Source organism: Sciurus carolinensis, chromosome 2 (assembly GCF_902686445.1).
Source record: "Sciurus carolinensis chromosome 2, mSciCar1.2, whole genome shotgun sequence".
Lineage (NCBI taxonomy): Eukaryota > Metazoa > Chordata > Mammalia > Rodentia > Sciuridae > Sciurus > Sciurus carolinensis.
In genome coordinates this window covers 168244682-168269301 of record NC_062214.1, presented here as the reverse complement: position 1 = coordinate 168269301, position 24620 = coordinate 168244682, and the positions used below count along the sequence as shown (strand labels likewise).

General features: G+C 47.9%; 1 protein-coding gene and 1 pseudogene across 1 annotated transcript in view; both read right to left on the bottom strand.

Moving 5' to 3' along the window:
* Positions 1-24620, bottom strand: part of Galnt16 (polypeptide N-acetylgalactosaminyltransferase 16) — an 84690-nt gene that overhangs the window by 29447 nt on the left and 30623 nt on the right. Inside the window, exon 3 of the mRNA XM_047540660.1 lies at positions 1444-1601. Within this exon, the coding sequence (XP_047396616.1) occupies positions 1444-1601 (158 nt within the window). The remainder of the gene's footprint in view (positions 1-1443; positions 1602-24620) is intronic.
* Positions 23985-24408, bottom strand: LOC124977235 (ATP synthase subunit ATP5MJ, mitochondrial-like; annotated as a pseudogene).

The following is a 24620-nucleotide window of genomic DNA, read 5'->3' as shown; positions in this document are numbered from 1 at the left end:
GATTGAACCCAGGAACACTTGACCACTAAGCTACACATCCAGGTTTTTTAAAAAAATAATTTATTTTTGAGACAGTGTCTTGCTAAGTTGCTAAGTCTGGTCTCAAAACTGCAATTCTCCTGCCTCGGCCTCCCAAGTCTCTGGGATTGCAGGCATGAGTTTCAATTTCTCAGTAAATAGCAGAGAAGGTGGATGAGCTAGGAGGGTGTGCAGAGATGATTCAGGCCAGCCCTCAACTCACAGATTTGGGACAGCAGATCCTCCAAGTTGAGGGGACTAGGTCAGCCGTGGCTAGGGCTCCCATAAAAGGCCAAGTGGAGCTTTATGACCAACCTCATCTGCACTGCAGGTAGTCACAAGGGAAGACTGCCCCAGGGTTGACTGAGAAAGGACTCCTGAGGCCTGGAAGTGGCCATCAGAGCCGGGTGGGGGACCTAACCTAGTAGCAGGATGATTGACTTATTTGGTAGCGTGGAGGGAAGCTGACAGTGCTGGGGCGACAGGACAGTGAGGCCAGGGTCCCTCAGCCCCTGCATTCATCTCACCTTGCGCAGGCTGGCAAGCCTCTAGACCTCAGGTGTGCCTCTGTGAGTGACAGGAAGGTACGAGAACCAGTCCCCCTGCACCCTTATCTCACATGTGTCCTTTGTGCTATGGAGTAGCGGCTTCCCGAGTTGTGCTCACCTGCCCTCAAACTGGAGCCAGACAGAGGCCCCGCCCAGCTCTGTGTACATGGCTCCTTTTGTCACTCAAAGCTGCAGGCAGGGTGGTGGACCAGCAACAGTGCCCTGGTGGCTCTGTTAGATGTCTGCACCGGGCACAGAGGAGGGAACTAGCTGGGGTTGGCAAGGAACCTTCTGGGAGGAGAGGACACTGAGCCAAGTCTTGAAGGATATAGGTGGGGTGGGGGAGGCGAATTCAGGCAGAGCAAGCAGCATGCGTGCAAACAGGGACGGGAGGAGAGGAGTCTAGGATTCCAGGAGCATAGAGAGCTGGGTGGAAGGGTGGACTGGGAAGCATTTCCAGCTGTTGCCGAGGAGGTGGGGCAGCAGGGCAGGAGGAAAGAAGGGGTGGGCAGAGCACTCTGCCATTTGCACGGAGCAGGGCCCGAGGCCCCACCTTGGCTGCCTGCCTCACCTGTCCCCCAAGCCTCCCTGTGGTCCCCTGGCATGTCACTCTTGCTGGAATGCCAGATAAGACACTGAGGGGCCTCCCTGGTCCCAGCGGGGAGGTTTCCATGACCTTCATCAGCCCTGAGTAAGCCAACGAAATAGAGGAGGCCAGAATGTAGCCAGGGGCGTGGGTTTTTCAATGTCTAATCACTAGACTGAGACCAAGGGAATCTTCCTCAGTTCTTAAATGCACATGAATGAAAGAAAACAAGCTGAACCATGTTGGCCCTTTCTCAAACTTTCTTTCTGATGCACGCTATGGAGGCCATACCTGTAATGGCGAGTGTCCCGGATGGGCCTGTCTGGGCTCAGCTTGTCACTCTCCAGCTGGTTGAAGGCATGCTGCCTGTAGGGGTCCTCTCCCTCCTTCAGCTGCTTGGCTGACAAGTATGCCTTCTCATCAAAGCCTTTTGAGGGTGTTCCTGTCACCTGAGACAAAGGTCAGCATCAGAAGGGGTACAGGCAAGAGGGTTCCACTGTGTGTTGGGTGCTTAGCATGTCCAGGTATTAGCAACTGCTTCCCCTCATTTGTACCTTACCCTGGCTCTCTCCCATTGTACAGATGAGGAAACTGAGGCTGAAGAGACTTTTTTAAAAAGGACCCCAGAGAAGAAACTAATAAGTCATAGGTCTGGATTCAAATGGGTCATTCTGAGTCTAAAACCCACTCTCAACCAAAGCTCTTTGGAGAGGATGGGTCTTGGAGGGCACCAAACTCCCAAGACAAGGTGTCCTAAGAACACTGGAAACCAGAGTGGAGACTGCCAAGCACACTACAGATTGACCCTCTCCTGGGGATTAAGGTGGGCCTGACCCTGGGCTAGGCACGGTGCTCCATCAGACTTGGACAAGTTGCTGCAGACAGGACCACCCATAAGGACAAGCAAGCCCTCCCAGGCTAACACCAGAGCCACCAGAACTCAATGCACAATGCAGCCTCTCTGAGACTTCCGCTTGCTACTGAAGTGGTTCCACGTCAGATCCACTGGGTCACTGGCATTAAGTGCTGGGGAATGAGGGATGATAGATACCACAGCCCAGCTTCTCCCTCCTTAGCCACAGCCTACCCTGTGCTCCCAGAGTCCCCAGCGAGAGACACTGGGGAAAGACACATCAGAGATGAGTGGATGGATGAATGCATCCTGACATCTTATTACTGGAACCAGACTTCTGGCCAGATGTTCCCCAGAGTGCCATGAGATATCATCAACTGTGAGCGCATTCCAACTCCAACCCTTCTGCCCAGCTGGCACCCCTGGGCAGGAGTTTGAGGCCCCTGAGGAAGCAGGAAGGAGAGTTAGAATTTCCTGTTCACAGAACCCTAGTGTGAAGACTCTGTCACAGGCCTAGTCCTAGAGGAATGGTCCAGCAAGGCAGCTGGACCTGTTGGAGAGGGGACTACTGCGTGGGGTGATATCCATGTCCCTCTAGAGCCTCACTCCCCCCACTCCCTGCCACTTCCTTGGCCAGGAATGCTAAAGGTCTGGGGCGCCCCAACCTCCTGAACTGGGACCACTCTGCAGGGCTGTCACTTTTTCAGGAGGCCTCTGTGAGGATAGCCTATAGGGAGCTTCCTGAGAGCAGAGCCGGGGAGATCCTGTGTCCCATGGGCCTGGCCACACGCTAGCCACAGATGCTCAGGGTGTGTATGCTCAGAGGGTGACACAGGTGCAGATGTCACCCTGTAATATTCTGAGTTGGTGTCACGCCAGGGACTGAGCAGATGGGGAAGAGCCCTGCCCCCCATGGTCTCAAAATCCATTTCAGGAAAGACAGGAGGGAGAAAAGGAGGGAGGGAGGGAGACAGGGAGGGTAATATTCTGGCTTGAGTCCTGGATTGCCAGAAGAATCCAAGTCGTCCAGCTCAGAGCGTGAGTATGGAAAGGACAGTGGTCCTTTTTGTCCCTCCCACCTGGGATGATAATGGTGCTAGCGCTGTCCCCACTCTTCCTCCCAAATCTGGGTCAGGAGAATGGAAAGAAGCCTCCATTAAATGACTGAGGAGCTAAAATTAAAGAAAAACTGCAGAGGAATGAGTTTTTGAAGCTCCCAAAGGGAGAGTATATCACTTCATTATCTTACAAGTCAACTGTGGGAAATAACCGTGTTTATTTATTTAGGATCTATGGCCACTCGGTGGGTTCAGAAAACCTCCGAGTCCTCATCCCGTGCTCAGGCTGCCCAAGAAACACTGCTGGAGAGCCGCCCATCCCCCAGCTGCTGGGGCACCGGCCTGCCGTCGTTCATTTGGATCACCTGAGCGTCTACTCAGGGATGCTTGAACTCAGGGCCTCCCTCACGCGCTCAGCAAAGCTCTGCTAAGCACCACCTGTGTGCCAGGAAGCAGGAGGAATACTTCTGGGACTGTTCCCCAGCCGGCCACCTCCACACGCCTCACTCACAGCTTCCTCGGGCCACAGAGGATGTTGTGGAAGAATGTCTGCTCATGCTCCAGCTCTCCAGAGAAGGCCCCTCTAAGGGAGTTACACACCCCAGAGGGGCCATCACGGAAAGTCCGGGGCTCCCTCTCATGGGCCCAGATCCATGGAGTGGCCCAACACTCCTCCAGGTGGACACTTCCACCGTGAGACCACTTGTGAAGGAGGGTGCCATGGAAACACCAGGCCCACTCCCTTCCAGAGGTCTCAGCTCCTCTTCCATGGTGACCCAGCAACCCCTCGGGTTTAGAGCTCAAATATCAGTTGGCCCTGAGTCAGCGAAGAGAAGGACACACTGAGGATGGGTGGGATGGGGCTCACGGAGACGCCGGGCCCTTGCAGGCATTCCTCCCTCCTAGCCTCTCCCCAGCCGAGTCCACTCACCACCCAGAGCCCTCGGACCTCTGATGGCTAAGTGCCACTTCACACACCAGGGCCTAAATCAGGCCCTCTCAGGCTGCTGGATTCCTGCTTTCACTTTTAGTGCCCTTCTTTGCTCTTGATCTTTTAGGTCTTTGAGTGTCCCTCGGATGCCTCTAACTCAGTGTCTCAAAGCCAAGTCCCCGCTCTCCTCAAGCAGCTGCTTCTGTACTCCTGGTTGCAGAGATGGGCAGTTCCCACATTGACCTCCAATTCAAGGTTGTCCTTGATGCTTCTCCATGATCTGCAGCCTCTTCCCTGGGTATTTCCAGGTGGTACCCCATGAACATATCACTAGTATTAACTCAACAAATATTTCTTGGAAATCCACTGTGCAGGCACTGTCCCGGAGGCTGGGAATATGGAAATAAGCAGGGTGGCCCCCAGAAGGGGAGTCTAGGAATCTGGTCCCTTTCTTGCCCGTCCTGTGCCAAGCATGGCCACGGAGGATCAGGAAGAAACTCCCATCTCAAACTTAGAGCACAGCAGCTAGAGATCTCACCCCAGAACCTCAACACACCCCAACCAGTGGGGGCAGTGACCAGTGAACCCTGTTTTCCTTCTGCTGCCTTCTAAAAGGGAATGGGGAGCTGCTATCTGACTTTTCCATTCGTGTTGCTAACAGCATGGCCGGGATGAGGAAGTAAGTGTGTCATCTGGCCCTGGGCTGCAGGACCATCAGGAGCCATAGCTGGACCAGGTAGAGACTGGAGATCCTGGGCATGGAGCCCTTTCTGGAGTGGGTGGGTGCTGTGGCTGTTTGTGGAATCCCCATGTCAGGCTGGGGCATCTGTGACCCTGACTCTCCTCTTATTTTTGCTGGAAGGTTGAGTTGCTCATCTGTGAGCCCTGACCACCTGAGGTAACTCAGCAGGTGCTTCCTGAATAGAGGATGGATGAGGGAATGAACAAATGAATGAATATCTAAATATTCTCCCTGCTCTCAAATTACTATATCAGAGAGAAAACATCCTCCCACATGTCACATGCCCTTCAGTGACCTCTTCTCAGAGAAGTACAAGCCCTGGTCTCAGGGTGGCCTGTCACTCTGCTGGACTTAGCCTCCACGGTTGCTCTTGCTTGCTCTGCTCTGTCATACTGGCCTCCTTACTGTTCTGTGAGCCCTCCAGGTACCTCTCCTTAGCCCTCTGGTTCTTTCTGCCCTCCTTCTGGAAGGTTCTCCCAGATGTCTGCATGGCTCACTTCTTCACTTCTTGCAAGGCTCCAGCCAAACACTGCCTCCTCTGTGAGCCTCCCCAACCACTTGACCTCCATCTCATCCCTGCCTTCACCGCTTCACTTTCCTATGGCACTTGTCCCCATCTGTATTTGTACATTGCTTATTTATTTTGTATTTTTGGCCACCTCTTGCTGCAAAATTGTGTCACCAGAGTGCGGATTGTCTGCTTTTTTTTTTTTTTTTTTGGCGGTACTGGGGATTGAACCCAGGGCCTTGTGCTTACAAGGCAAGCACTCTACCGACTGAGCTATCTCCCCAGCTCCCAGCCCCTGCTTTTTTAATACAGGATCCCAAAGCCCACAACAATGTCTGTGTGATCACTAGACAATGGCTAGTGAACCACTAAGTGTGACCCCCACCCCCACCCCTCCACACACACACATTTGTTCAAACGCAACACTTGAACCTCAGGTGGCTCAAGCAGGTGACCAGGTAGTTTTTGCCTGCCTTAAGGATCTTCCTCTCCACTCACATGCTCCTGGCAAAGCTGTCATTTACTGTCCCCCACCCCAAGCCCTCCCACAGGAGTGGGCACGAGACTGGGGCCAAGCCAATCCTATCACTGGCCCTCTAGACACAGCATTGGTTTAGGAATGGTCATTAGATTCAATCTGGGCCAATCAGAATCTTCCCTGAGGCTTTTCTATATGATGAGCTCTTTTCATCAACTCTGCTAAGCTTGGGAAATGAAGGTCTTCTTGTCCATCACATGGGGAATCTTGTCTGGAGGATGGAATCAGGAAGAAACAATAAGAACCAAGAGATGGAAAGAGCTAACTCTGACAATATTGCATGGATCCTTAGAGTCAAGTCATCTCTCTCTCAGCCTCTCCATCTCTCTACCTACCTAACTACCTACTTAAATCAATTTTTCTTCCTTTCTTTCCTTCCTTTTTGCCTCTCTTTCCCTCCCTCTCTTTCTGCTTTTTCTACTTATTAAACTAGTTTGGGTTGGATGCCCCACTCCAGGAACCCCAAGCTCAGAGACATCAGTTCTTTTGTCCTTTTAATGAATAGAAAACCATCCTCCAAAAGCAAAAACACAAAACCCAGCAAATGAGAACCAAAGACAATGGCAGTGACCATTGACCAATGGTGGAACCATCTACTCTGAGTTGTCTGGCTGGTCTCTGGATTTGGCCCACCCGCTGGAGTCCAGGGCCGGGTGGGACACTCCCAGCCCTCCCTGGTAGGCAAGGGCTGTGTTCAAGCCTTGGGGTTGGGGTTCCATCTGGACCCTGCTGAAGAGTTCCTGTGTTGCCATGGTGAGGAATGAGCTCTGGGAGCTGGTGAGTGACAGCCTGATGAGCCTCCCACATCCTTCCAGCCCCCTGCAGAGAGTTCTTGGCTGAAGTTTAGGCTGTGACTCCCTCCCCAGGCTTTGTCCTTTTAGGGAGTGCCAAATCCAGCACTTCCGCATCCAATAAGGTCCATCACATCTGAAATTGTTTAAGTTGAAATAATGACTGTGCTCTATAAAACGGGAAGAATTACTTCTTGAGAGTTGTTTTTTTTTTTTTTTTTTCTGCCCATCATTTCGATTAAACTTTGAGACTTGCCTGACTAGCTTCAGTTTTTTTCCAGCTAGATTTGTTTATTGCTTCTTGGATTGCTAAATTTAGGAAACAAACAGCAAAGGGGAAGTTTTAAAATAAGAAAGGAAAATATTTTCCTTGTCATTTTCGTCAAGAACAGTTCAACCCCAATCCCCAAGCCTTGTAAACTTTCTCTTAAAACATACACATACTGCTAAATTTTAGATTTAAACAACTCCAACTCCTTTTAAATAATTGCTGCCCAATTTCCTTTTACTGCCAGTAAAACAGGTACCTGCTGGGTTTGCCTTTCACTAAATTTCAATGAAACTGAAAATAAAAAGGCTTTGGCCCTACTTTATGGATGGCTCCTGACTTTTTTTCTGAGTCTGCTATAAACCAAAAACACCTGGTGGACAAAATGTGCTTCCCAACCACTCCCTCTCCCCTGGAGCAAACTCTCATCTGATGCTGCGTCCCAAGCGCAAAGCCTGCCATTCTTACGTGAACTTGGAAGCTAAGCACATGATTCAATTCTTGGAGCTCAAGGTCTCAGGCTCTTCCGAATGAAAACCCGGGTCCCCAGGACCTTCCTGAGACCTGTCACTGCTGTCATCCAACCAGACAAGATGCAGTGGTGACAAAGGACCAAGATCTTCAGGTTAGGCATAGAGGACCCCTGAGTAAGGTGTCTAGAGTCCTTGAGGGGCCTGCTCTACATGCATCCCCATTTTCCATTCCCCATTGCATCAGAAGCAGCAATTATAGTAGCAGCCAACCCGGGCTCTGAAATTTGATGGCCTTGGGGTGAAATGCCAGTTCTTCCTGCTCTCTGACCTTGGAGTTTCTTACCCTTTCTGAGCATGTTTTTCATCTGGAAAAAGGGGAATTATCATAAGAATTAAAGATTTCATATATATATATCACTTAGCACAGGCCTGTCCCATACACTGTAATCTTTCTTATTAATTATTATTGCCTTGCCTGTCTTTTTTTTTTTTAATCAATGGTTCTTAGCCTTGGCTGCACCTTTGAAGTACCTGGGAAGATTTTAAAATTCTGATGTCCAGGCCATACTGAAGACCAATTCAATCAGAGCCGCTGGGGGAGGCGGGGAGAGAAGGTCAGGTTCTGGACACTCTCCAGGTATCTCCAGTGTGATGCCAAGGCCAAGAGCAGATGCATGATGGCAAGGGACTGCCAGGCATGGCTGCTGGAATCACAGGATCTTAGAACTAAGAGGGACTTCGAGGCTATCTCCTCAGACCCTCCCTCCCAGGGAGCCTCTCCATGATTTTGGTTTTGGGCCTCTGTTTGCTCTGTTATGGAGCTTCACCATCAGCAGAGCCAACTGCAACTCAGCGTGAGCCTAGTTACTATGGAAACCCTCTGCCTCCCAGCACTTCCGTCCCACAGACCTGGGAGGCTCTAGTTCAACTACATATCAAGACGCAGAGAACAGGGGCTGCTCTGGGGACACCCATCAAATACCTCCAGTTAGGTTTCCCACCATACCCTAACATCACTCCTCCAGGGGTGCTGATGACCACACAGCTTTATGACAACTAGTGGTTTCACCTAGAAAGGGTTCTTGTAGGTTTATAAGTTCCAGCAGTTCTAGTGGTCCCACTAAGAAAGTTGGGGGAGACCCATTGTCTTTAGGGAGCCAAGTCAATCAGGGTCCTCTATCCAAGCCTGGGTCAAGGCATCAAGCCACCTCCAGACAGTCTCTACTCAGATCCAGCAGGTCCAATGGGATCCCCAGGCCTCCATCTCTCACCTCTGCCTAGCCCATTCTGCTGGTATTCTAAGGAGTTGCTGGAGATTTTTGGTGCAAGAGCTCTTTTTCCACCTGCATATCAGTTTACCCATCTTGGTTAGAGCATGCCTGAGTCTGTGAAGGGTACCATGATCCTGCCTTACTTTCTAAGCCACTCTGGCTGAAACCCAGGGGAAGAGGTAAATTAGGGTCATACTGACTGTTCATTGAGGGTCTACTGGGCTCTAGGTGCTATGATAGGTGTTTATTTCTTTCTCCAAATATTTCTATAAAATAGATGTCCTTATTCAGACTTTGCAGAAGAGAAAACTGAGGCCCAAAGAGGTGCAATAACATGCCCAAAGTGACACAGCAGCTGTGTGACTGGGCTGGGACTGGAATGGAGGCTGTCTGGCCACAGAGCTTAGCACAAAGCCGCCTGTGTCTTCAGACTGCAGCTCGGCCCGAATGTGCCTTTCCAATTCTGAGCTCCTTAGCTTTAAGACAGGCCAGCTTCTGGTGCCCAGTGCCAACCCAAGCCCTGACAAACAAAGTTGGAGGCTCGCTCCCTCCTTGGCCTCAGTCGATGGCTCAGATGAGGACTTGCTCAATGCTGTCACCTCTTGGCCTGCACACGGGATTGGAAACACTGCTTAAGTGGCTCAAAAGAACATGGAAAAAAGGAAAAACACAAGAATTTGTGTTACTCAAACCAAACCAGTACACCACCAGACTTTCCTGGATCAGCCTGGGCCCTCCTGCTTCTTCCCCGCTAGGGACACCCTCAGGGTCCTGATGACCCTCATCACAGGTACATCAAAGGGGAGACAAAGCCAATTCCTGCTTAGGGTCTTGTCTGCCCAGTCATACGGATCCCCAAATGATGTGGCCACACTCTGTGAGAGAGGAGGTGAGCAGAAAGAACTGCCAAAACAGGGTGACCTCGGGGCTCCCCAGGCCCCAACAAATATCCCTTTATCCAACGTTTGGTGCGGGTCAGCACCTGTTCTGCTGTAAGTCACAGGGACCAAGGGCCAAGGTCAGCATGCTATCATTGCCTGTCAGTGTCTCATAGTCAGAAGTTATTGAACTTGGACCTGCCAGACATTAACCAGAACAATACAGGCAATAATGGGCCATGTAACACACAGAACATGCAGCATGACTGTGGCGAGGGTGGGGACGGGAGGGCAGGACCACCTAAGCCAGGGTTAAATTCAACCCCCTAGAACTCAGCCAGGCCCTGGTCACCGACTCAGAGCACTCTTCAGACAAAGAGCCGAGTCAGAGGAGCAGCTGATGTGGCACGGTACTGACATCATGGGGCAAATCCAGAAAAGCACTGCCCACGGTCTGTGACTAATAATTAAACAATGAGGATATACTTCTCACAAAAATGTCCACCAAAGGACAGAGCATGACAAAAGCAGACTTTTTGAATCGGATGAAGCATAAAGAGAAAAGGGAGAGGGGAAGAACTGGGGAAAAGCAGCTGCCTCGTGGGATCTCCTTTGGGTGTCTGCTCAGACACCTCCTAAATTTATGTTGAAACTTAACCCCCTTTGTGGTGGTATTAAGAGCTGAGGCCTTTTGGGAATTGAGGCAGCCCTGTGAATGGATTAATGTCCTTACCAAAGAAGATTCAGAAAGAGTGTGCCCCCTTTTGCCCCTCCACCTCCTGTGGTGTAGGGGCGCAGCTCTGGGGAGGGTGCAGCAACCGGGTGCCATCTTGGAGGCAGAGAGAACAGCCCTCACGATGCACCAAACCCACCAACCCAGCCTTGATTTTGGACTTCCCAGCCCTCAGAGCTGTGAGGATAAGTCCCTGTTGTTCAGCTACTTTACTCAGTCTGTGCTATTCTGTGCTACTCTGGCAGCACAGACAGACTAAGACAGGGGCCAGTGACAGTGCAGGGACCACTGTCCCTTCAAGAGGACCATGTCCCTGGACTGGCACCTCCTCTCTCCCTGGAGCCCAGCCTTTGATCAAGTTTCAATATACAAAGTGGGCGTAAAATCTGGAAACAGGGATAATACACACATTTTTTAACAGGTAAAACTTTTTTGATTACTTCCGGGTCCTACTAAAGGTACAGTTTTATTTGATGAGAAATCAAAGACGTAAATGTCCACCTGGGCTCCATGCAGGACTGAATGAACACACAGCGCTCTTCGCAGCTTCCCACGGACACCGAACCAAACATTGTTCGTGAGCAGCAACACACGCCATGTATTGTCACATAATCTAAATGAAGTGCTTATTATGTGTGTTTATCCCTGTTTTCCTTTATGGCCACCCACCCTGTAGTTAAACAGATCTGAAAAGGGAAGACTCGGCTTCTTAAAAAAGACTCGGGGAAAGATGTAAAGATGCAAAGATGTAAATTCTCTTTAACTTAATATACAAATTTGATGCAATCCTGATCAAATGGCAACTATGTTGGAGGGGAGGTTCAGCTGGAAGAGTTTAACCATGAGAGAACAATCAGTGGAAATCTGAAAACAATTAAAGATTGGGAAATAGACCCGCCAGATATTAAGATGTAATCTAATATTACAGATTTTATATAGCAAAATTTTTATGGCAGGTAAAAGATCAAATAAATCAATTGGAGAACATAGGTCAGAAATAGACCCAAATGCATATGGCGAGTTGGCATGAGGTATAGCTGCATTTCAAACGGCCCTGCGGAGGGAGGGCCGTGCTACTCAGTGAACCAACTCAGGAAAAGTGACTGGACAATGGAAAAGAAAAAAGTTGAACTCATTTCTTAAACCAAAATAAATTCCAGGTGACTCAAAAATTTAAATTTGAAAAGGAAACAAGAAGAACAAGGAAATAACTCATTTTTGTTTTTGTTTTCTAGCCTTGGACATAAAGACCAAATGCCATAAAAGAAAACACTGCCTAAGAACTGACACTTTTTCCGGGAATGGAGGTGCACGCCTGTAATCCCAGCTACTCTAAAGGCTGAGGCAGGAGGATCACAAGTTTAAGGTCAGCTTCAGCAACTTAGAGAGACCCTAGCTTAAAATAAAATAAATAGGGCTGGGGATGTGGCTCAGAGCACTTGCCTAGCATGTGCAAAGCCCTAGAGTTCACCCCTATACTCCCCCCACATATGAACACTTTTATAAGGAAAAAATGTCACAAAGTCAAATACAACCACACTGGGCAAAAATGCTAGCCAAAAGATCTAAGAAGAAAGGATTACTTCTTTAATATACAAAAAGCTCTTATAAAACCAATAAGAAAAAGACCAAATGCAAAAGAAACATACAATAAGGGATACGAAGAAGTAGTTAGCAGAAAAATGAAATGGCCAGGACTTTATACTCAAAAGACTTAAAATCAGCATACAGGGACACAGTCACATCAAGGTTTATAGCAGCTCAATTCACAGTGGCTAAGCTATGGAACCAGCTTAGATGCCCTTCAACAGATGAATGGATAAAGAAACTGGTATATACACATGATGGAATATTACTCAGCCATAAAGAAGAATGAAATTATGGCATTTGCCAGTAAATGGATGGAACTGGAGAATATCATTCTAAGTGAAATAAGTCAGTCCCCAAATAACTAAAGGCCAAATGTTCTGATATGCAGATGCTTATACACAATGGGGGCTGGGGAGAGAATAGAAGTTCATTGGATTAGACAAAGGGGAATGAAGGGAAGGGAGGGGGGATGGGAATAGTAAAAAGAAAGAAAGTAGAATGAACCTGACATCACTTTCCTACGTTCATATATGAATATACAACCAGCAAAACTCCACATCGCATACAAACCCAAGAATGGGATCCTAAATAGAATAAGTTATACCCCATGTGTGTATAATATGTCAAAATACACTCAACCATCATGTATATCCAAAAAGAACAAATACAAAAAAGATGTTCAGTGTCACTGATGATTAAATAAGCGCTAATTAAAACAAGATATAATTTCTTGTTAGTTCGTCTGGCAATGTGTAAGAAATATCAATTTCAATGTATGGAATTTTGACAGTTGTAAAAACAGAAGCTCTTATACGCTGGTGGATTATAGGTGGTACAATTGTGAGGGAAGGCTGTTTCTCCACATTAGTCTGTTAAATACTACTCTTTGACTTAGTAGGAATTCCGTTTTTAGGTAAAAATACACCTGCTTTTCCTGATCTGGTTCCGTTCGACACCTGCGTTCTCAGGATTCCCTCTGAGTCTGCATCAGCCCTGGTTCGGAGGATGAATTATAGGATCGCCTTGCCTTTCTAAGCATTAACCCTACAATTAAACTCGAGCAGTACATGAAATGTGCAAATGTTCTCACTGCAGCATTATTTGTAATAGAAAATGCTGGAAAAAGTGTCTATCAGTAGAGGCTGATTAAGTAAATTATGGGTTTTCCTTAAATTAGAATTCCAAATGAGGGTTAGGAGGAATAAGTTAGTTTTGTATAGCGATTCATTTGCACAAACTGTTTTCATAAATACACGCATAAACATGTCTGGAAAAACACACAGCCAACTGCTCAACAGTGGTCACCTCTGGAAAGTAGCGTGGGAATGAGATGGGAAAACTGAAGAATTTTACTGTTCACTTCATACAAGACAGGCTTTTAAAATACAAGACATGCTTTTACAATACTCTTTTAAATGAATGTTAGGACCTGGGTGCATCGGCACACGCCTGTAAGCCCAGCGGCTCTGGAGGCTAAGGCAGGAGGATCGCAAGTTTGAGGTCCATCCAGGCAACTTGGCAAGGTCCTAAGCAACTTAGGGAGATCCTGTCTCAAAATACAAAATAAAAAAGGGCTAGAGATGTACCTCAGTGGTAAAGTGCCTCTGATTTCAATACCTAGTACCAAAAAAAATTTTTAAAAAAGAGTGTTAATCCTTCTCTACCTGAGATAATAAGCTGAGTTAATCAGCGTCACCGTTGACATCGTTGCCCTGGGAGTGAGTGGAGGATGAACAGAAGATGGGAGGTAGGCCCCTCCTCAGCTGTGACACTTGAGCATACAGGTGTCATCCCAGAAGCTGTTCCTGATGGCCAGGAGGGGTTGGGGAGAAGGAAGGTGGTGTGGGGGCGGCGCTTTTGCAGGTGAATTCATCCTTCAGGTGATACTTGGAGACACAACTTGGTTTTTCCTAAAGCTCAAGTTCAACAATTAAAAACAGGGTGGGGAGGGACCAAGTCTGTGTGCTTGCCTTGGTTCACTGCAAGCATTATCCTCCTGACCCCAAGTCATGGAATCAACCTAAGTGAACACCTATGGATGAATGGATAAAGAAAATGTGGCATATATACACGATAGAATAGTATGAAGCCTTTAAAAAGGAAGAAACTCTGTCAACTCTGTCATTTGCAACAACATGGATAGCACTGGAGAACATTCTAGGGGGGTGGGGGAAGCAGGGAGATGGCAATCTAAGGGTATAAAGCCTCAGATAAGATAAATAAGTCTGAAATTTTTTTGGAGATCTGTTGCACAGAATGGTAGCTATAGCTAAGAGCTGAGTGCTGTATGTTTCCATATCTCTGGGATTGCAAATCTGCAATGATCCCCTCGTGGAAGATGTCAAATGTTTGAGGTGATGGATAGATTGCTTGGCTTCATTTGTTCATTCCATATTGCATTAAAAAATCAGCATCACTTGGCACCCCATAAATATGTATAATATGTCAATTATTGACAACAACAATAATAATAAGAAAGAGTGAGGCAGGGTTAAGAAGCAGAGCCCCTGTCAAGGGTAACTGACCTCACGTGTATTTGAGACTGTGACCACAGGAGGTCACCCTGAAGAAGCTGGTACTTAGGTACCTGGGTGATCAGTGCCATTTCCTTTTGTTTTGTCCATGTTCAACACTTTTTTTTAAAAAGACCTTTTCTAAGCACCTGGGTTGAGCACTTAACTTAGTAACTTTGCCGAAGGGGTTGGACAGGCTGAGGACAGCAGAGGGGGCTGTGGGTCAAGTCCCTCCGGCTAATCCACAAGCCATCTGCAGTGCAGGGCGACTTAACCTGAGTTCAGCGGTAGAAACTGCAGCAAAAAGGAGGTGATGATACCCCCCCCCGGGGGTCCCGCACGGTAGGTGAAACCATCCCAGCCAGCCTGCCCGGCAGGAGGGCGTTCAGCAAGATGGCCCCCAGGGCCTCTTCCACCCTGGATGGTAACTGATCCGGAACACGCCCTCTCATCCTGTCTGTGTTCCACAGGTGGTGACTGCAGATCGGGGAGCAAATGCCCAAACATGGAGGCCCCGGGTCTGTGGACAAGGCCACCGAGGAGCCGAGAGCTTCTCTGCACACGGCAGGAACCTGGGTGTGTGCTTGGGCCCCAGAGACCTCTGCGCTGGGGAAGCTGGAGAGAGGCAGCAGCTCTGACAAAGGGCCACCACAGTGGTATTCGCTCCCTCCGGGGCCTTGAGATTCAGACAAGAGAAGACCAGCCAAGCTCTGGAATGGGAAGCTCCAGGAAGCCGCTCACGGTCAAGCCCCCTGGTGGCTCCTGTCGAGTGTGTGAGCGAGGCAGATGGGCATGCTGGCGTTGGGTCCAGGGGGACAAAAATGTGTGTCTTACTGTGGTTGAAAAGTCCTCTGGAGAATGTCGTGGTGGGTTAGTGGGGATATCTTTGAATGTTACACTAAATCATTTTTAAGTCACCATAATGGTCATTAAATCGGGCCCCTTTTGGAGAACAGTCTGGCAGTCCCTTCCTAGTGCTAGATCTTTGGCACACGGCCTTGTCTATTTTATTCTGTCTACTGCCTCCCCCTACCCACGGCACAGTGCGCCAAATCTCCCACATGCCCAGAAGATTTAACTTTGGAAAAAGGGAGCGATTTGCACAAATATGTCCTCTCACTCGGGAGTCACTCACTCATTTACTTTTCTCTTCCTTCATTTTCCTTTCTTTTCTTGTTTCCTTGCAGTGCCGAGGTTTGAACCCAAGACCTTGCGCATGCGAGGCAAGCCCTCTACCACTGAGCTAACTCCCAGTCCCTGAGGTTCCTAGTTGAATCACAATGTAAATTATAGACAAAAATTAGGCACAAAGATATTCACCATAGTCTTATTTCTGAGAATAAAAATTTGAAAACATTCTAAATGTCAACAACAGGGAAAAGAGTAAGTTATGTTCTGTCAACTGAATAGAGTATTTGGCAACCATTCACAATATTTGCTGCAGGCTGCGGGGAAATGAGAAGGGTCTTTATCCCAAAAGACTGAGATTAGGCTGGGCTTGGGGTGCACATCTGTAACCCTAGCTACTCAGAGGCTGAGGCAGGAGGATTGCAAAATTCAATCAGCCTGCGCAAATTTAGAGAGACTCTGTCTTAAAAAACAAAAAGGGCTGAGATGTAGTTCAGTGGTAGAGCATTTTCCTGGCCAAGCATGAGGCCCCGGGTTCAGTTCTCAGTACTGTACAAAGACGGAAGGAAGGATGGAAGGATGGAAGGAAGGAAGGCAGGCAAAGGAAGGAAGGAAAGCAAAGGAAGGAAGGAAAGCAAAAGAAGGAAGGAAAGCAAAGGAAGGAAGGCAGGCAGGCAGGCAGGCAGGCAGGGAGGGAGGGAGGGAGAGAGAAATGAAATCAGAATCTTAAAGAGATACTAGCATTCCTAGGTTCACTACTGCATTGATGGACAACCAAGTGACCACTAAGAGATGAATGGATAAATCAGGTGCGGTGGCACACACATGTAATCCTAGCTACTCTGGACGTTAAGGCAGGAGCGTTTCAAATTCAAGGCCAGTCTAAGCACCTTAGCAAGACCCTGTCTCAAAAGAAAAATTAAAAGGACTGGGGATATAGCTTAGTTGAGAGCAGCCCTGGGTTCAATCCCCAGTATCAAAAAAAAAAAAAAAAAAGAAAGAAAGAAAGAAATCTAGGCTGGGGATGTGGCTCAGTGGTAGAGCATTTGCCTGGCATGAGTTGGCCTGCATTCTATCCCCAGTACCACAAAAGAAAAGAAAAAGAAATCTCGCCATTTGCGAAACATGGATGAGCGGTGAATGAAATAAGCCAATCGCAGGGGCTGGGTTTGTGGCCTAGTGGTGGTGGGCTCGCCTAGCACACATGAGGCCCTGGGTTTGATCCTCAGCACCACACAAAAATAAAATAAAGGTATTGTATCCACCTACAACTAAAAAATCTATTAAAAAAAAATAAGCCAATCACAGAAAAACACCCTGGGGTGAGGGTAGGGGAGTACAGGGTTAATAATCAACAGGCATAAAGTTTCAGTCAAGCAAGATGAACAGGCTCTGGAGATCTGCTGCACCACGCTGTCTACAGTCAACAGTTACGTGCCACACATTTTGAAATTTGTTTACAAGGTAGATCTCATGCAGAGTGTTCTTAAGACATTAAAAATAGAGTAAAATAAAGTAGAAGACAATATTTGTGGAAGAAAAAGACCTACATCTTCCCATGCATTAGCATGTGACCTACTGGAAGTTCCTTAAATTTTCCGACTCTCCATCTCTTCATTTATAAAATTAAATCATGATAGGACCTGGAGGACAAGTTATGGGATTACCCTTCCAGGAGAACGTATTATAATTACTAAATATAATGTAGAGGCTGAGGTTATAGTTCAGAGGTAGAGCACATGCTTAGCCTACTTGAGGCCCTGGATTCAATCCAGAGCACTGCAAAATAATTAAATAAATAACACGGAAATGAATTTTTAATGTGGAAAGATGTTCATCGTGCACAGTTAAAAGGGGGGAAGAAACAAGCTACAAATTAATAAGTGCATTGTGATTCCATTTTTGTTTATCTGGATGTTTGCATTTATCTTAATGAATAATTATTATACTAACAAAGTGAACTCTGAACGTTCTGTAGCAGCACCGAAAACTGCCTGCTGAATAATGGGAGGAAGGGGCAGGATACGAATCCTGCGTACTCTGGTTGCAGTTCCGTAAAACTTAGACAAGAAAGGCCTGGTGGAAAAGGCCTGTTATGAGTACGTGATGGGTGATTTTCTGTCCTTTTTGGTGCTGGTTATTATTATTATTATTTTTGTGTAATTGTTATTTCTTAAGCGTATGTGTGTTGTTGGGGAGAACCCTTTCAGATTTGTTCCTCTGAAGGAAGGCTGTCTCTATGGTGAGGAAAGCTGCCTTCCCTTTTTTTTTTTTTTTTTTTAGTAATTTATTTTTATTTATGTATTTTTTAAAATTTTTTATTTTGAGGCAGGGTCTTGCTCGTTGGTTAGGGCCTCACTAAATTGCTGAGGCTAGACTTGAACCTGTGATCCTCCCGCCTCAGCCTCCTAAACCACTGGGATTACAGGTGAGCGTCACTGTGTCCAGTTTGGTTGCTTACTTTATTTTTTTTAAAGGGCGCTTCCCTGGGCCTGGTTCACAGTTTACTGGCACTTTACATGGGGGAGAAGATCGCCTCTTTAGCAAGTCTAGCCCTGGGTGAAGTCCACCATCCCTACCCTATTTCTTATCAGCCCTGACCCCTGACTCCAAGCACCTTTAGGCCACCCTATCTGCCACCTTGAACGCTCTGGATCTAATTTGCCAGGCTTGAAGCTTCCTGGACCTTGCTGGGGCACAGTGACAAGCTAATGTAAGCCAGTAATAATGGATCAAGGCAGACTTAGCCCCCTTGAAACAGGCAGGCTTGCACATAGCTGCTGAGGATACATTCCTTTGTGGAAAACAACTTGGCAAATGTAACCAAAGCCTTTCAATGATTCACAGGCTTGGGTCTAGCAATTTGTATTCTAGAATGTTCCATAAAATAATAAGGATGTAAGGATATGGTATAAAGATACACTGCTTACTGTTTTTTATAATAGGAAAACATTGGAAATAATCTAAATGTCCAATAATGGGAGACTGATTAGATAAATTATGGCACATCATAAAGGACACCCAGTTAAATTAGAATTTCTGATAACCACAAATGATTTTTTAGTATAAGAATGTCCCACACAATGCATGGGATATATTTTTATTCTAAAAAACCTATTCACTGTTTACCTGATATTCAAATTGGGACAGCTATTTGTTTATAATTTACCTGGACATCTTGCATTTTTATTTGTTGAATCTAGTTATCCTCTACATCATATAATCAAATACTATGTAACCATGTTTTTTTACTTTTTTTTTTTTTTGGTGCTGGGGATTGAACCCATGGGCACTCAACCACTGAGTCACACTCCCAGCCCTTTTTATTTTTGAGACAGGGTCTTGATGAGTTGCTTAGGCCCTCACTAAGTTGCTAGGACTGGTTTTGAACTCAAAATCCTCCTGCTTCAGCCTCCTGAGCTGCTGGGATTACAGGCATGTGCCACCATGCCCAGTTGTCCATGTTTTTAGAGATATGGTTTTCAAATTGCATTTCTTCTTTCCTTGTGCTTTTAAGTAGAATTGCTCACCTTTTATCTCTTTCATATTTTAGATTTCTGTGTAAGACTTCGTTTGAAAACAAGGATTCCATTAGTAAAAAGAAAATAGGTTGAAAAACACTGTTACAGAAAATTATTTAATAGCAGGAGAGAGTGCTCATAAAATACTAAGTAGAGAAAAACATTAAAAACGAGTCTAAGTTTGTGTAAAAAAAAAGAGAACAAAAAATTTTTCAAAAATCTTTTTTTAAAATCAGTTATTATCTCTGTGGCAATTATAGGTAATTTTTTGGAAGAGTTCTAGAAGATTTTTCTCAGACTTTTTATAATGAACTAATACATCTACATTTTGGAAAAGAACCTTTATTAAGCGTATCTTCTCTCAAATGACATTAACAGCGTTCAGTCCTTTCAATTCATCTTTAAATCAGGAGTTAGGAACTCTGGGGACCTGAGGAAATCCATGTCTTACTTTCAGATGGTATATTCACATAAAATTTTGCATACAGTCCCCTCCCCTCCCTTCTTGTTAAGAACCCCTCCCTAGGTTCTAGAGAGCAATTTATTTACTGTGCCTTCTAACATCCGACCCTGTCTCTGAGGCAGTGGTCCTTAACTTTGGGGGGCCTGGCGATGAGCACACACCTGCTCTGAGATCCTATTCAAAGGGAGGGCCTCCCTCCTCAGAGGGGGAAATAAGGCACACAGTACTCGCCACTGCTGCAGCTGGTTCTGGGGTTCACAAACCCTTGAGGCCCGTTCTTAGAGTTCAGGTTTAGAAATCCTGGGGAGTCACGGCTTTGGCCCTCGCTGGAGCCTGAAGAATTCCTTGCATTCTGGGTACCACTGAAAAGCACTTAAGTTGGGAGGGCTCCACCGACAGAAAGAAGAACCAGAAGGGGTTCAGAGTCCACCTCCTACCTCCTCTGACCTGCACCCTGGGATTGCAGAGTGGGCGAGAAGGGGCTGAGGGAAGCACACTCAAGTTTTACCTCCATTCCACGTTGGTGCCTGCTCGCTTAGAAGGATCTCTCCAGCATCTGCATCAAAAGCCAGCCTGGTTTGGCCCTACAACCCTGTCCCTTGCCAACTGACAAGGTGAAGGAAACTACCCAGGGCCTGGGAGAAAGGCCTGTGCAGTAGCGTGGGCCCCGCGTCAGTAGCTACTGGACCCATTGACCCTGTGGAAGTTCCGCAGGTGGTTCTGTGGCCACTCCTCCAGGAGGCGTTCAGAACCATTCCTGCAGGCTTCGAGCACCCGGCCCCAGGACGCAAAAGCCAAAGCCATTTCCTAAGGGATCAGGAATGCTGCCTGGGCTCCCGGGGGGACAGCAGCTCTTGGAGGCAGTGACAGCAGCACCCACGGTCACAGCCCCAGTGACAGCAAGGGCAGAAACGGCTTCATCTGGGTCCTGACTCTGGTCCGGGGTTCCATTTCTTGGTCTGCACACCTGCGCACGCGTGTGTGTGGTTGGCATGCAGGGTGTGCCTGCGTGTGCACAGGGCAGGAGCGGGGGAGTGGACAGGGTTGTGTGTCAGGGCACAGGTGCGTGGGCAGTTCTGTCGGATGCACTGCTCAGATCTGCACTCCTCGGGGGAGGCCCAGGAGCCTCGGGACGGGAGGGCGTCCATCAAGGAGAGGCACGAGACAGACATGACGCAGCAGCCTTTTGTTCAAAGGCTTGAACATTGTTTTTCTACTAAACGGAAGTAGGTGCGGATTTCTTGTGCATCTTTAATAAAAAGAGATTCCCCCGGTTTTATGGGGCCTCAGGCCCTGTCTGCTCCAGAAGGCAGGACCTGTTCCCTCTCCTCAGAGGGGCTCTGGGGACAGGCCTGAGGAGCCCAGCAGGTGTGGTCCCAGCAGTGGGGGTAGCAGGTAGCAGAGCTGGGGGACTAGCAAGGCCCCCTCGTTCACTCAGCATGCTTTGTTTTTGGTACTGGTCGCCCTGAGCTACCTCCCAGCCCTTTTCATGTTTTACTTTGAGACAGGGTCTCCCTTCGCTGAGGAGGCTGGCCTCACACTTATGCTCACCCTGCCTCTTCTGCTTCCCCAGTAGCTGGGATGGCGAGCGGGCACCACCACGCCCGCTCCTTAGAGGCTCTGTGAAGCAGGGACGAGCTGGCAGGTGACCACACTGGGCCTGAGTCCCAGCTCCCCATGGAGGGCGAGTTGTGTAAGTTCACTCAGCCTCAACCACTGCACCTGCAAAATGGGGACAGTGACGGAAATGCCTCTTAGGGGGATTAGGAAGAGTCTGAGGTAATGCCCTGAAGAAGCACCTGACCTGGCTGGGGACCGAGCCACTCCAGCACCTGCAGCAACACCATCGCAGCTCAACTCCCCGCCCTGCCCCATCCTGTGTCCTGTCCCTGCCAGGAGCTCATCCCGGGCACTGCTCTGTGAAGATGCCCCATGCAGAACCGCCCCGAGGCAGCTTCCCAGGGGAAATGAAGTTAGAACACGCAGGGGGCGGGGACTAACCCTGAGCCCTGGGACCCCTGACCTCAGGAGAAACAGCAGCCAGTATGTCCAGGGGAAGGAACAGCCAGGCAAGTGTGGTCTTCAGAAATCAAGAGTGACAGGAGAAGAGAGTGACCGACAGGGTCAAAAGCAGCTGACAGAGAAGGACGAGGACCAAGAGTTAACTGCAGGATCTTGTCCTATGTGGCAGACTTTGGTGACCTTGACAAGAGTAGGGAAGACAAAAACCAGAGTGGAGTGGATTCCAGAAAGAACGGCAGGAGAGAAACAGCCAGCGAGCACAGCCGAGGTTCCCTGGGTCGCTATTTCACCCGAGGTGCGGAGATGCAGACAACGCCTGCTTCCCCAGGGCTCCTGCAGGTACAGACCCACCCCAGCTAAGGACAGCGCCTGTCCACCGTCTCAACCTCACACAAACACCTTTTGTGCTTTGTTCCCATTCCCAGTTGTTTTCGGGGCGGGGGGGCTGCTGACAGGAACTAGCTCATCCTGGCGGGAGCAGAAGGGCAAGGCCTCAGCTTCAGACCATGGCCCCAGGGGGTCTGCTCAGACCATGGCCCCAGGGGGTCTGCTCTCTGACTCAGGGCACAGCTCCCTCATCATGGGGCTACCTCTGCAGGACAAAAGCCCCAGCCTGGGTCTCGCAGACACCAGCCCCTGCCATGCACCCCAGCTCTCCTCCGTCACGTCCCTCCCCACAGCACCATACCACAGAAGAGGCCCAGTAAAGCATCTGCCAATCTTTGCACTGGGCTTCCAGACTTGGTTTATGAAATTGTCTCCTGCCAGAGGACCACTTACTCAAATAGCCGTTGCCACAACAACCAAGCCACCAGCCTGCTGTCCTACCTAACAGCCATGAACCTCCTGCTGGCTATTTGGCTCGGGGACCTGCAGGGGAACATACCCCTGAAGTGCCTAAAGTGTCTGAGAGGTGGGGCCACATGGGAAGTGAGGGGGAGGGAAGAGGAAGGTGTTTGAGAAGGTCCAGTTCAGTGCTTATAGTATTATTCTAGAGTTTTCCATCAACTGGTGGAGGTGAGGAGAACTGCAAAATCCCTTGTGCCAGAGGGGTCCCAACATCCTCCTGTGAAGCAGACCACTTCTCCAGGGACACCACTCCACACCGCACCACCTTTCTGCAAGCTGGAGGAAGCAGGGCCCTGCCAGGCAGAAAGACAACCACACAACAGGAGAATTTGCCAATGCAGGTGAAGGGCCCTGGGTATTAACCAGCCCAGAGATAGAGGGGCCATCAGGAACTGGCATTGGTGGGTTCCAGGGTTGCTCTTGAGGGGCTGTGAGTCATTCCTGCAGGAGGGGCAGTTTCTTTTCACGAATCCTGAATATCTCCAGCCTGAACAATAGCCGAGTGACCAGGGTTTGGAAGTCCCAGATAAGAGTGCAAGCCATGGTTCCTTCACTTGCTACCTGTTTAACAATAGGCAAATTACTTAACCTCTCTGAGCCTTCAAGAGGCAGTTTAACATTAGACAACTTCTGTGAGCTATAAAATGAGCATAAGCATGATACCAATCTCTTGGAATTATTTCAAGGATTAATTGAGATGGAGAACACCAAGGACGCAAGACAGTGCCTGGCACAGAGCAAGCGCCCTCTGGGTAGGAAGTCTTGTCATTAGTATTGCTATTGTTATCATCAAGGATGCTATGTCACTCGCAAAGCTAGAGGACAGAGGCATAACTGAGGGACTTAGGAGGACTGAGAAGGAGAAAGCAAACCTCAGCCTTGTATGTACTTCTGTGAAAAGTTACCAGGGGACATCGGTAGGTGACAGTGCTACATTGTTCTTTTCTTTGTCCTTTCTGTTTTTCCAGCTTTCTGAACTGAGCATGTAATACTTCTCTAATTAGAAAACACAGACTTTTCTTAAAGGTTAGAGATGAGCATTAAGAATGAGCTAAGGACTAAAACTCATTGAAGTGGGTGAATTCTGCCATGTGAACTGCATCTCAAAGAAGTTGTTATTTAAGTGCCTTAAAAGATGAATCAAGGTGCACAGGATGATCCAGTCAAACAGTTTAAACATAAAAGGTGTGAACTAAAGCAGGTTAAAAAAGTAAGAGAAAAGAAAAGAAGGCGAGAGTTAAAAAGTAGAACTATTGAAAAGTCAGGTACTTATTCCCCTGGGCAATGAGGAACAGAATATGTGCATATATGCCGGGAGAGTCCAAGGTGGCCAAAGAGGGTAAATCACTGAAAACTGCAGGTGCTACAAATGCATGTAGCCTCTGACCCAGCAATCCCTTTGTAAGAAGTTCATTCTATAAATATCCTAGTGTGACAAATGGCATATGTAGAAGGTCCCCCCCCCCCATACTGGGGATTGAACCCAGGGCCTTAACACATGCTAGGTGAGCACTCTACCACTGAGCTACACCCACAGACCTTTCTACTTTCTTTCTTTTTTAGTGGTGCATCTCACAGATCATTTATTCATGCAACATAGTAAGTGGTACTTATATCAGGGTATGGCGACGTTGCGTGTTCCCATCTAACAAAGCCTGCTTACATTCAGGCAGACCAACAATTCTGTACTCAAGCAAGCTAGCTAATGATGACCACCAACAGGTGCAGGACTTGCACCTTTCAAAGCTTTACTTCTTTCATCAGCACTCCTGATTTTGTAAACAATGAAGCTCATCAGCCCCATTCCTATTCAAATCTCTTGGTAAACCTGGGTATATAGTAGGGCTTCAAGGGAATCCAGTATTTTTTTTAATTTTTAATTTTTTTATTTTTACAGACTGCATTTTGATTCACTGTACACAAATGGGGTACATCGTTTCGTCTCTATGGTTGTGCACGATGTAGATTCACACCATTCGTGTAATCATACGTGTACGTAGGGTATTGATGTCTGTCTCAGTCCACCATCTTTCATACCCCTGCCGCCTCTCATTTCCCTCTACGTAATCTAAAGTTCCTCCCTTCTTCTCTGGGACCCAGTATTTTTTAATAATGGTTTGAAGCATCTTGGCAGAACCAATGGCTCCGACAGCACCCGATGGCGCAGACCACAGGCAAAGGTCACCAAGTGCACAGGCGCCACCCTGTTTACTTGATTTCAAGGCAGGATCTCACTAAGTGGCCGAGGCTGTCCTCAAACTTGCAATCCTCCTACCTCCACCTCCTGAGCAGCTGGGATTACAGCTGTGCACCACCACGCCCGGCTGTACAGGGTTAT